We start from the raw sequence: 12,400 nt of genomic DNA on the forward strand, positions 1-12,400 counted from the left end.
CTCACCCTCACTCACCCTCAACCCCTCACCCTCACCCTCACCTCACCCCTCAACCCCTCACCCTCAACCCCTCACTCACCCTCACCTCAACTCATCACCCTCACTCACCCTCAACCCCTCACCCTCACTCACCCTCACCCTCACTCACCCCTCAACCCCTCACCCTCACTCACCCTCAACCCCTCACCCACCCTCACTCACCCTCAACCCTTCAACCTCACTCACCCTCACCCTCACTCACCCTCACTCACCCTCACCCTCACTCACCCTCAACCCCTCACCCTCACTCACCCTCACCCTCACTCACCCCTCACCCCTCCTCACCCTCACCCCACTCACCCTCAACCCCTCACCCTCACTCACCTCAACCCCTCACCCTCACTCACCCTCAACCCCTCACCCCCTCACCCACCCTCAACCCCTCACCCTCACTCACCCTCAACCCCCACTCACCCTCAACCCCTCACCCTCAACCCCTCACCCTCAACCCCTCACCCACCCTCAACCACTCACCCCCACTCACCCTCAACCCCTCACCCTCACTCACCCTCACTCACCCTCACCCTCACTCACCCTCACCTCACTCACCCTCACTCACCCTCACCCTCACTCACCCTCACTCACCCTCAAACCTCTCACTCACCCTCAACCCTCACTCAACCCTCACCCTCACTCACCCTCAACCCCTCACTCACCCTCAACCCCTCACCCTCACTCATCCTCACCCTCACTCACCCTCGTTCACCCTCACTCACCCTCGTTCACCCTCACTCACCCTCAACCCCTCACCCTCACTCACCCTCACCCTCCTCTCACCCTCACTCACCCTCAACCCCTCACCCTCACTCACCCTCACTCAACCTCAACCCTCACCCACCCTCAACCCCTCACCCTACACTCACCACCCCTCACCCTCAACCACTCACCACCCCTCACTCACTCATCCTCACTCACCCTCAACCCCTCACCCTCACCCTCAACCCCTCACCCTAACCCTACTCACCCTCAACCCCTCACCCTCCATCACCCTCAACCCCTCACCCTGACTCACCCTCACTCACTCACCCTCACTCACCCTCACCCTCACTCACCCTCACCCTCACTCTCACTCACCCTCACTCACCCTCACCTCACTCACCCTCAACCCCTCACCCTCAACCCCTCACCCTCAACCCCTCACCCTCACTCACCCTCACTCACCCTCACTCACCCTCACCCTCACTCACCCTCACTCACCCTCAACCCCTCACTCACCCTCAACCCCTCACCCTCACTCACCCTCAACCCCTCACCCTCGCTCACCCTCACCCACCCTCAACCCCTCACCCTCACTCACCCTCAACCCCTCACCCTCACTCACCCCACTCACCACTCAACCCCTCACCCTCACCCTCACTCACCCTCACTCACCCTCACCCACACTCACCCTCACTCACCCTCACTCTCACTCACCCTCAACCCCTCACCCTCACTCATCCTCACTCACCCTCAACCCCTCACCCTCACCCTCACTCACCCTCACCCACCCTCACCCTAACTCACCCTCACTCACCCTCAACCCCTCTCACCCTCACCCTCACTCACCCTCAACCCTCACCCTCACTCACCCTCAACCCCTCACCCTCACTCACCCACTCACCCTCACCCTCACTCACCCTCACCCTCACTCACCCTCACCCTCACTCACCCTCACTCACCCTCAACCCCTCACCCTCACTCACCCTCACCCTCACTCACCCTCAACCCCTCACCCTCACTCACCCTCACCCCACTCACCCTCACCCCACTCACCCTCACCCTCACTCACCCTCAACCCCTCACCCTCACTCACACTCACCCTCACTCACCCTCACTCACCCTCACTCACCCTCACTCACCCTCACCCTCACTCACCCTCAACACCTCACCCTCACTCACCCTCAACCTCAACCCCTCACTCACCCTCACTCTCACTCACCCTCACTCACCCTCAACCCCTCAGCCTCACCCTCACTCACCCTCACCCTCACTCACCCTCAACCACTCACCCTCACTCACCCTCAACCACTCACCCTCACCCACCCTCACTCACCCTCACTCACCCTCACCCTCAACCCCTCACCCTCACTCACCCTCACTCACCCTCAACCCCTCACCCTCACTCACCCTCACTCACCCTCACCCTCACTCACCCTCACCCTCACTCACCCTCAACCCCTCACCCTCACCCTCACTCACCCTCAGCCCCTCACCCTCACTCACCCTCAACCCCTCACTCACCCTCACTCTCACTCACCCTCACTCACCCTCAACCCCTCACCCTCAACCCTCACACTCACCCTCAACCCCTCACTCACCCTCACCCTCAACCCCTCACCCTCACTCACCCTCAACCCCTCACCCTCACTCACCCTCAACCCCTCACCCTCACTCACCCTCAACCCCTCACTCTCACTCACCCTCACCTCACTCACCCTCACCCACCCTCAACCCCTCACCCTCACTCACCCTCACTCACCCTCAACCCCTCACCCTCAACCCCTCACCCTCACCCACCCTCACAACACATATTGTGTTACAATAGGCGTCACATTTGCGAAAGATAAAACTATTGGCATTGTAAATAACAAAGCTATTAATTCGCTATTTTCAAAACAAGCACATAAATAAAAAATGTGTCCTTTACAATACCAATAGCTCAAACTTTCCTAATGCGAGACCTATTGCATTGCTGTGCTTCTCTCCCCTGCTGCACTCTCCTGCTCTCTAGAGATGTGGCCTAACGACCAGAGCTGCCATCTAAGTCACGTAAATACAAAACATGTTGCATTCCAAATGCTATAGGTGTCACATTCGCGAAAGTTATAACTATTGGCATTGTAAATGACAAAGCCATCAATTTAGCAATTTTAAAAACCAACAAATAAATAAAATATATGTCATTTACAAGACCAATAACTCCAACTTTTCTAATGCGAGACCTATTGCATTTCCAATGCTTGTTTCAGATAGATAACCGCTAATCCTCCTCCACCTGATGTTCGGTAAAGCTTCTAAAGAGTTTGTAGCGCCTGATACTACCCTCCGGCCCGCTTTATCCAATCTCTTGCTCTCCATTTCTCGTGGAGGACCAAATGCAGTACAATGAGTAAAAGCCCCGTTTTGAGTTATATTGAAAATCATAGTGTCCGCTTGCACATAGTCCTTAATAGATTAGGTCCTGTTGAGCATCCATGCATTGCTCTCTACACAAGGAGAAAGTGATCACATTCCTAAATAAATTTCCTGGAGTTGATTTTAATCCAGTCTCCAACATTTGAAGATCGATTAGTCTTTTCCATTCTTGCTGGAATCTAGATAAAAATAATTTTTCTTCTCTGCCTGCATGGCAGTAACATAGTGGATACAGTCCACTAATGGCATGGTAAGAAGAATTATCCCTCTGGTGTTACTTTAATGATATAAGAATTCAAACACTTCTCGTTTGTGGAGTCCATCTGATAAATATTCTGAGCATCTATCCGTTCTTCATATTCCTTCTTCCTCACCCTCTCAGTCTGTTGACGGTGGTGCCAAAGGCAATGAAACTGTGGCAGGCAGAACTGTCTCCACTGTCTTGGGCTTTTCAGAGACGGGAAATTACCTGATATGGCCTCCTCAAAAGTAGGTTGACATTTTTCTCTTGCTGCTCAGTAGGACGCTTTAGAAATCTATGTGGAAAGAGCATCACAACATGGCTGTTCTCAGGGTTTGCATGTATATGCCTTTGTATGATGCCCGTTCTAGTCAAGAATGGCTGATATGCCTTCGGCTTGTTATTTTGTGGATGTGATTTCTATTTACTTAGTAAGTTCTTTATAATGCCAATACTCTTTTCAAGGTAGATTGTCTAATGATACTGGAAGTTGTTTTCGGCAGGTCAAACCTCTTTTCAGGATGGAGCGGAGGTCGGTCGTCACAGCTCAAGCTCTTTTTAAGTTCCGTCTTCTAGTGTGGAAGAAACCTGTTTACGGCTGAGATCGGTTCTCTTTTGGACTTCCTCAGTGTGGCTCCAATACATGGTTGAAGGATAAAGTCCCTGGCTGTGTTTTATCTTGATGCAGGCACCATCATTCTTTTTCAGGTCATGCCTGTAGCAAAAGGATAGTATAAGTTGTGAAGCAGGGGCAGGTACACTGGAATAACGCCATAACATTACATTTGTCTTTTCTTGATCCTTCGCACAGCTGTGGCAATATCGCCAAAACTTAAGGGGGTTACGGGGTGTCAAACCTGAGCCGTTAGTGACTACAGCCATGGTATGTCGTTGGGAGTAGTATAGAACCGATGTGAATTTAGTTAAGGTAGCAGCTTCGCTACTGCAGGAGATAGAGGCTCACATACTGGATCATTAGGAATCCAGTGGAGGACAACAGTGGAACTTAATTTAGAAGGACCCTGATAGACCATCCACACAGGACCAACATAGTGCATAGGAGGGTCAGCCTTTGAAAATGACCAGCATTGCCTGTCAAACGTTCAGAAAGACTAGCCTACTTGGGGGTTGGACTGCCGCAAGTCTGAGGATCAAGTGTGGCCTCCTGGTGCTGCTTATTGAAGGCAGTAAAGATCTTGGCCACTCATTCTGAAGGCCTTTGAGCGTAGGGACAAGATAATGTGTAATCTATGCCCCAGGCATCACCTGTTTGCATCAGTCGTTATCATGGGCTTTTTAGAGCTTTACAAGGCTTTGGGAATAATAGCCAAGAAAGAGAATAAAACTAACGAGTGACAAGTTTGAACAAGTGGCATCTGTGGCACAAAGCACCACTGCATATGTAGCTCTGCAAATAAGGTGCGAGCATCTACTGACAACAGTCAGTGCTTTTGTCATATAGACAGTAACCCTATTGATAATCACACTTCCAAATTCCACTTTATTATTGCAATGCTAGCTATACGAGTCTCCTGACAAACAGGATCACCTAGGCTCAGAAAGTGCAAACAAAGGCATCTAGATTCATCTTTTGTCAGACACTGGGCCACATCACAGCAGCCTAGAACATTCATTGTGAACTTATCATGATATCATGAAAAGAATGCGGTTCAAGGCCCTCTGCCTCACCTACAAGACACTCCATGGTGGCACCCAAATATCACTTCAGCCATCCAGACTCAGGTTGACCACAGAAAACAAACTTGTCTATTCAATCCTATTTAAAATGCAGGGTGGCCTCTATCTTCATGTCGCTATCTGCAGGTGCTTGTATACCCCAAGTGACTCAAAATAGATTCCTTGGATTACCTTTTTTGTTGACTCGATGCCGTGCTGATGACTCCAGATTCCTGGCACAGCAGTCTCATCTTAACAAACTCATCTTAAAGACAAGCCAGTATAATGCTGTAAGCAGATGGCTAACGCTCCAACTGTCCATATTCTCCACCAATACGTTTCCATCATATTGCCCTTTTACAGGTGTTCTCATAATGATTCAATCTGAACTCTACCTACCCCAGTCAGACCACCTGGTCAGATCTCCACTTTGGCGATTCAGGCCAATACAAAGTAACACTACTTACTTCCAGTGGCAAACCTGGACCCTCACCATTGTCAACGTCACTGCTCCCTTATTTGTATTTGCATCCAGCACCCCTTTCCACATTAACAGCTTTGATGCAACTTGTACTGTATGCAGCACTAACATTAAAAGGAAATAAATATATATGGAGCCACTTGAATAGCCCCTGGTGGCTATGCAAAGTTCTTCATAGCCAGTCTACAATTGAGGAGTAATGTGTGGGAGAAATGTATCTGTTAGAAGCATATTTTCAATTTGATCTTGTACCGGGTTTCCTTTCAACCTTCACTGGTTATGTCCCTTGTTAGTGATTTTAGCCACACAACAGGGTATTTTGATGGACAGAAAGGCCATCTCCTAAACAAGCTCAAAGACAGGGGCCAGCAGCCATTTCTTTAAGGATTGTCATGAGGATAACACTGTGCCTCAAGGTCAGGCATTCCCAACCACTAGAGGCCACACAGTACTAATAAGAAAAAAGCAAAACTGTAGGCCTTTACATCACTGCAGTTGTCCCGGGGTGAGAATTACTCAATCCCTGCAGCTGATCAGATTTTAAGGGATTCCTTAGGTCCTCCAATTCACATTGGCAGAGTTTCACTACAGCTTGTTTGAGATGTAAGTTAGTTGCATAAGGAAAAGAGATACTAGGGAGGAATAGTCACAAAGGTAAACTTACCCTTACACTTTGATGAATAACCTAAAGTAGCACATATCCTACAATCAGGAGTGTAATATTTCCAACAAAATGTAGTCATACATGTCTCCCCTCACCTCACCCCCTGTAATTCAGGGTGCGCAGCTTAATTTAAGATTATAAAGTAACTGAGGTAACTTCTCACCTGTAGGTGGAGATCTCGGCCACTGGGCAGAGATCTCCTATGGCAAAGCATAGGATAAAGGTTTAAAGGTTTTAATAAAAATTAAGGTAAAATACGTTTAAGGTAAATATACATGAAATGTAAAATAAATGTAGATTACACAAAATGCTACATTACTAACTTTTGAATTAAATATGTAATTATTTTGAATTCATAAAAGTAAAATTATTTTGCTCATGAATTAAATGAAAAACAAATTTCCACTCAAGGGGAAAAAGTATACCTATTATGTTGTATAAATAAATTACAGTTATGTTTAGAATGAAATTAACATAAATAACTAAGTGCTAGCATTGTATAATTTTTTTTATTTGTATGTAATTATGCAATAAAAATTGTTCACATTTTTAAAAGTTAAAATAAGGTAATTTGCCATTCATTACTATGGGATTTGATTTCGAGTCCCTGCCTCTATTATTTTCTAAAGGTGGTGCAGTACTAGTGGTTGGCCAGGCACGGTGCTGGACTTACTCCAGTTCAGAGCTGGAGTACATTTACTACTGTTTTCGGTTCTTTTTGGCTGCAGTAACTATAGAAGTGTTGTTTGTGAATAGCAAGGGGCTTGCTCTTTTGTAGGTGGGTCCATGTCCATCCCTAAACCCCTCCATACTGCTCACTTAACCCCACCCCTTTAGTAGTAAGTAGTCCCCATTTTCAAGCCCACCACTCACATTACTACTAAAACCTAGGCTGATGTATGTGGAGATCTCCATACACAAAAGATAGGAGAGGCATAGATATCCCCATGTAGGTTTACAAATAGTATTTTATCGTTCAATAGTAATACTATTTGTTGTACTACAAAATGCAGTTTGTGACTAGGTCCCTAAGACTTGTTTCGAGGACTGTCAACGTTCTGAAATTCCAGAAATATTCACTGCCTTGCCAGCGGGCTGTAAGAACTCTGCGCTTCAAAGAAACTTTATTTGTTTTAAATGTCCGCGTCATGGCAGCTTGTCCTGCTATCAGATCTACAGAACCAATGACACAACCTTGTTATCAATTCAGTGGCCGCCCCTCACTCATTTTCTAGAGTCAATGAAGATCAAAAGCAGCGACTCACCTCCGACATGCAGGGTATTGAAGAAACAGGGGTACTGCCGGTTTCTGCCTACAAGGCAGGTGATAAAGGGTAATGTGGACCACAGCAACTGAAAGAACTCCTTCCGACATCGAATTAGAACAACCCCCGTGTAGGCATTTAGGTATTTCACTGAGAAATCAAATTGATACAGATTTAATAAGGGATTTATTTTCATTAAATTAATTTAGCAGAGATAAAATTACAGTCCCATAAAACCATGCACCAAACATGCAGGGGTCTCTGGCTCCCTTCGCCGCACATTTCAGCGAGATTGTGTTACGTATTTGTTTGTTGGTCAGTTCATCAATGGGAGGGGGAGAAAAGGAGCAGCGATATTTAATCATTTAGTCAAACCCATGCTTGCATTAATCTGCACCCCATCTCTGTAGTCCCTCCCCTGCTGGCACCTGTTACCAGGTGTGTATCGTCCAAAACTAGGTCCCTCATATCCCCAGGCTTACGTTAAGACTTAGCGCCAAGACACCTCTGGGTATTCGTGCTCTTAAGTTATATTAACATAACATAACAATGGCAACTCGCCTAAACTTTCATTTTCCCTAATATATAGCGGGATAGCATACAGGAAATTCGTGTGACACTTCCCTAATCTTCACCTCCCCCAATAACGCTCATGTACTGTTCATCACAGCCACTCTTGCTACCGCAGAACACTTATTCTAACGACATGGCTCAATACCTGAGAGAGAGATGGTACAAGCCGCCCAACCAAAGTCTCCGTGCAGCCGAATTAAAGCGTCTTTCAAGTTGTACAGGACCAACTCCTGGGTGATGTTCTTCCGCTCTAAGGGATCTGCCAGCACAACCTCACAAAGAAGATACCTGTAATGAAGGAGTGAGAACAATGAAAAAGACACCAACACCTTACCAAGCTGACATGGTCCTCATTTAACTGGATACCTATAAAAGATCTCAAATTCAATGCAACAATCTGAAGCAGACCCTTTGGACCACCCCTCTTAAGCAACTGGTGTTTTCAAAGCAAATCACACTGCTCATCCTGGCAGCTACTAAAACTGGTTTCAAGGCAAGGGCAAACCTACGCAGTATCGACCTGCACCTGGCTCAAATCACCTACATAATAACAAGCACAATAGCATAAGGAACAACTTCAGCCAATCCTGCTTTTTTAACAAACGCCAACGTATATTGAAGCGTGTAGTTCCACTACATCCTATTAGTGTCAAGTTCTCTTTATCTTCCATGTAAGGGTGTCTAGATTTCACAGGGAGTTGACAGTGCGGTCTCCCTCTGTAGCAGCTGACCTCATAATAGTCCATTAATATCCTTTGTCATCAGTCATAGATTACAAGCTGCTCCAATTCAGAGCTGAATACAAACTGCATGGAAAGTTTTGAAGGCACGAGACATTTTTAAGTCCCCTGAAAACGCCAATAATTTAACAACTAAAGTTAACAAAATGTGTTTAGAGCAATGAGAGACCGCTAACAATGCTTAAGGTAAAGACACAAAATAACGATTATCGAGTGCCCACATACATACACACGTATTGAACATTTAAGTCAATGATGCTTCTACTAAATATATAAATAACACAATTTTTTCTGGGTTATTATAAAAGGTGTTAATGGCAACCAATCTCATCTGGATATAGCGCTTAATGCTGTGCTTCAGCAGCTATGTAAATACCAGAGTTTGCTATTATCCAAGTTAATGATTTTTAATTTCCAAGCCGATGGAAGACTGACAGCTGCTTGCTGGGCTTTGAACTTACAGACTAAAGACCACTGTCTGTGTCAATCAGCTCACTGTGCCATCCTGCCTGCCACATTGAAATGTGTGTCCCAAACACTACATGCACCCATATCACAATAAGCAATATAGTCAAGTGTGGCCTATAGGTTACACCTACATGTGTACAATAAAGCGAGCGGTGTATGTGACCTACAGATTGCAAAAACTGTGGTCAGCAGATTAACCACTAAAGACATTTTATCAGTATTGGAAGGTAGGGCCTGCACAGTACACACAGAGGGGCAGATTTATGTCGGACTTGCGCCACGTTTACGCCGCCGTTGCGTGACGCAACGGCGCGGAAACGTGGCACATCCCTGCGACCTATTTACAACGTGACGCATCTAGGCAGATGCGTCACGTTGTAAAGCCCTGCGCCACATGAAACCTGCGTCAGGTTTCATGTGGGCGTTCTGTCGCAGGGTGGGCGTTCCCTCGTAGGAAAGCCCCGTAAAACTGACGCAGTGAAATCTACAAGATTTCACTGAGTCAGTTTTACGACGCTGCTGCGTCAAATCCTTACGCCTGCTTGAAGCAGGCGTAAGGAGTGACGCACCACGTTATGTATGGGTGGCCTCTGTACATTGCAGGAGTTGCTTCGCACTTGCGACGCTACTCCAGCAATGCGCCGCCCGTACACCACAAGATGCGTCACGCATCTGCCCTTCCTTGCACCATGGTGCGCCGCATTGTAAATGCGTGGTGCCGCAAGGAGGGAATTGCGTGACGCATCAGTTCTGGCGCATCCCTGCTGATTTGCAGAGATGCGCCAGAACTCATAAATATGCCCCAGAATTCTGCAGAAGTTTTACCCCGCTGATGTTGCTGATTAGCAAATATTTTTGGCCAGCAGTTTAGGGAAAGTCAGTGGGTTAATGCTCCTGTGGAACTGTGAGGGCAACGTCAAGTTCACAGGCTAAAATGTAGTTGTCACCAACTCGGCTTTTCATTCCTCTTCGTTTGATGAAATAAGTACCATAGAGTGGGGTAATATCATCACAATGCTGCCCACAAGCAAGACCACTGTAACAGCTACAGGGTAAAAATTGCCACAAATGGCTGGATGCATTCTCCTGTATACGTGGGTGTCTCACTATTTCACGTGTGGTGCTGATAATTTAAAAAATAAACAAGGCAGCCCTGTGTCAAGCTCCGCCCCTGCCATTTTCTGAGCTTAGGTTAGCCACTGGGAAAGGGTGGTAAGCGACAACACTTTGGCCAGGTGAGTCACTCGTTTTCTCTACTTCCAGCTAAACCACCTTTTGTTCATTCAGCAATAGCGCAGAAAGGAAATGAGGTAGTTGTTTTAGCCCAGAGGCACCGGATGTAGCCTCTTTGAAGCACAAGCGTTGGCAAAGTCAAAAGGTCTGTTCTTGGCAAGCCTGCAATGTTTTTCATATTTACTTTATTGTAAACATGCGAAATACAAATAAAGAAGTGGCTCAGCAGCCTGTGCACACCAGCCCTGGCAGTGAAGTGCACTCCCTTTCAGGGTGTGCACATGCGATTAGACCTATTTCTGCCACTGTAAGTGCAAGACAGCCAAAGGTATAGCGGGCTGGCATAGTGACTCATGCTCTGGAGGGTGGTAACAAAATGTGAATCACGCTTCAACTGACCAATGACCGACTGAAAGGCAGAGTGTATGTATACATGTATTTTTTAATGATTGTTTTTAGTAAATTAAGAGACAGAAAGTAATATGAGACTAAAGTTGTTTTTAAGCCAGATCTAATACATAATGTACAATGCTGGTCAGAACACTTCTGAGGGTCCCATTTTATATGTATTCTTAAAGAAATAATTTGCGGTGGCAGATGCAGAATTAATACTCTTTAACACTACATGCAACGTTTAATCAACAGTGAAATTGTAATATCTTTCAATAAGAACGGTTCACGATGACGATGCGAAACATTTTTAAAACCGTTTTCATCTAAAATTAAATGTTTCCAGTCGGAAATTTATCACAGAAAACGGTTCGATGCCGAGAGATCCCATCTGAGTTTGGGTTTCCCTGATAGACTTTAAATTATAGGAGTCGCCAAGCTCTGTTTTCCCCGAACATTTCTCGGCGATTCCTTGACTTCTCATTATACTTCACCAGATTGCTACCAATCCAACATGGCGGACAAAATGGGTACACGATGCCCACGCCAATATGTCTTCTATGTTTATTTAAAACGAGTATAATACAGTCCGGCGTGTTCCCTTATTACATTCTCCGTACGCCCAGTATGGTCGCTTCCCCAACAGCATCGCAGTCTTCCCTTCTGAAATTAAACGCGGAAAAATTACCTGGATTTAAACTTCACCATATTGAAACCGCCAGTGTACAAACAGGAAGTCAGGAACCGTATAGTACGTTTTAAACGGAAGGACTGTCATACGTAACTTCCGTTGACTGTTTGTCCCACAGCTGAGTTAGTCGGTTACACCTGTAAGGCCGTTTCAATATGGAACCTTTAAGTTTGGATTTTTAAAACCCTTGCTAAATAAAATGAATACGTGTGCTCGATTGTGCCGGTACCAAAAAACTAGAAAATTACACTGAAATGAGCTTTGTTTTTTGGGGTATGCGTGACATATGACAAAGCAGCCAGTCACACTTCATTATTTGTGTTGACATTGCAAGTCTCTACAAAAAATTCGAAACAAGCCCAAATATCGTGACTTTTCTTGAATGTAAATATTCTTTTAATTGGATGAAGTTTCACTCACACAGTTACAACTGAGATACATACATTATTTATCAATGTCCTTAAAGTGGACAAGTCACGGGAACCTCAAACCTTTTTCAAGGGTAGTAATAACAACACCTGACACAAATCACTCTGCTTACCAGTGGTAAAACATTTCACTGGTCTCTCACATGGAGGGAATCCCTCCATGTGCGAGGACACAGTGTAGATTTTTTCTTACCATTCTGCGGTCCTGTCCATTATATAGTCACAACTGCTAGTCCCAGAATGCAAAGAAAAGAAATCTGGAGTGGCTGCTAATTACGCATTGAACCAAGAAACTTGTCAGACTTTACTGTGACAGGGTAAATAATTCCTTACTTTGTTGTTTTGGTTTGATTTAGTAGAACTATTTATACCAATACACTTAATAGCAATGCATTG

At 45.9% G+C, this 12,400-nt stretch overlaps 1 protein-coding gene across 1 annotated transcript in view; it reads right to left on the reverse strand.

Moving 5' to 3' along the window:
* POP5 (POP5 ribonuclease P/MRP subunit) overlaps nucleotides 1-11,699 on the reverse strand; it is a 124,375-nt gene extending 112,676 nt beyond the window's left edge. Inside the window, exons 1-3 of the mRNA XM_078667694.1 lie at nucleotides 11,574-11,699; nucleotides 8,200-8,342; nucleotides 7,482-7,631 (exon numbers count right to left, since the gene is read on the reverse strand). Of these exons, the coding sequence (XP_078523820.1) occupies nucleotides 7,482-7,631; nucleotides 8,200-8,342; nucleotides 11,574-11,593 (313 nt within the window). The 5' untranslated portion in view covers nucleotides 11,594-11,699. The remainder of the gene's footprint in view (nucleotides 1-7,481; nucleotides 7,632-8,199; nucleotides 8,343-11,573) is intronic.
* Between the last annotated feature and the right edge of the window lie 701 nt (nucleotides 11,700-12,400).

This window comes from Lissotriton helveticus, chromosome 11 (assembly GCF_964261635.1).
Source record: "Lissotriton helveticus chromosome 11, aLisHel1.1, whole genome shotgun sequence".
NCBI classification, from domain to species: domain Eukaryota; kingdom Metazoa; phylum Chordata; class Amphibia; order Caudata; family Salamandridae; genus Lissotriton; species Lissotriton helveticus.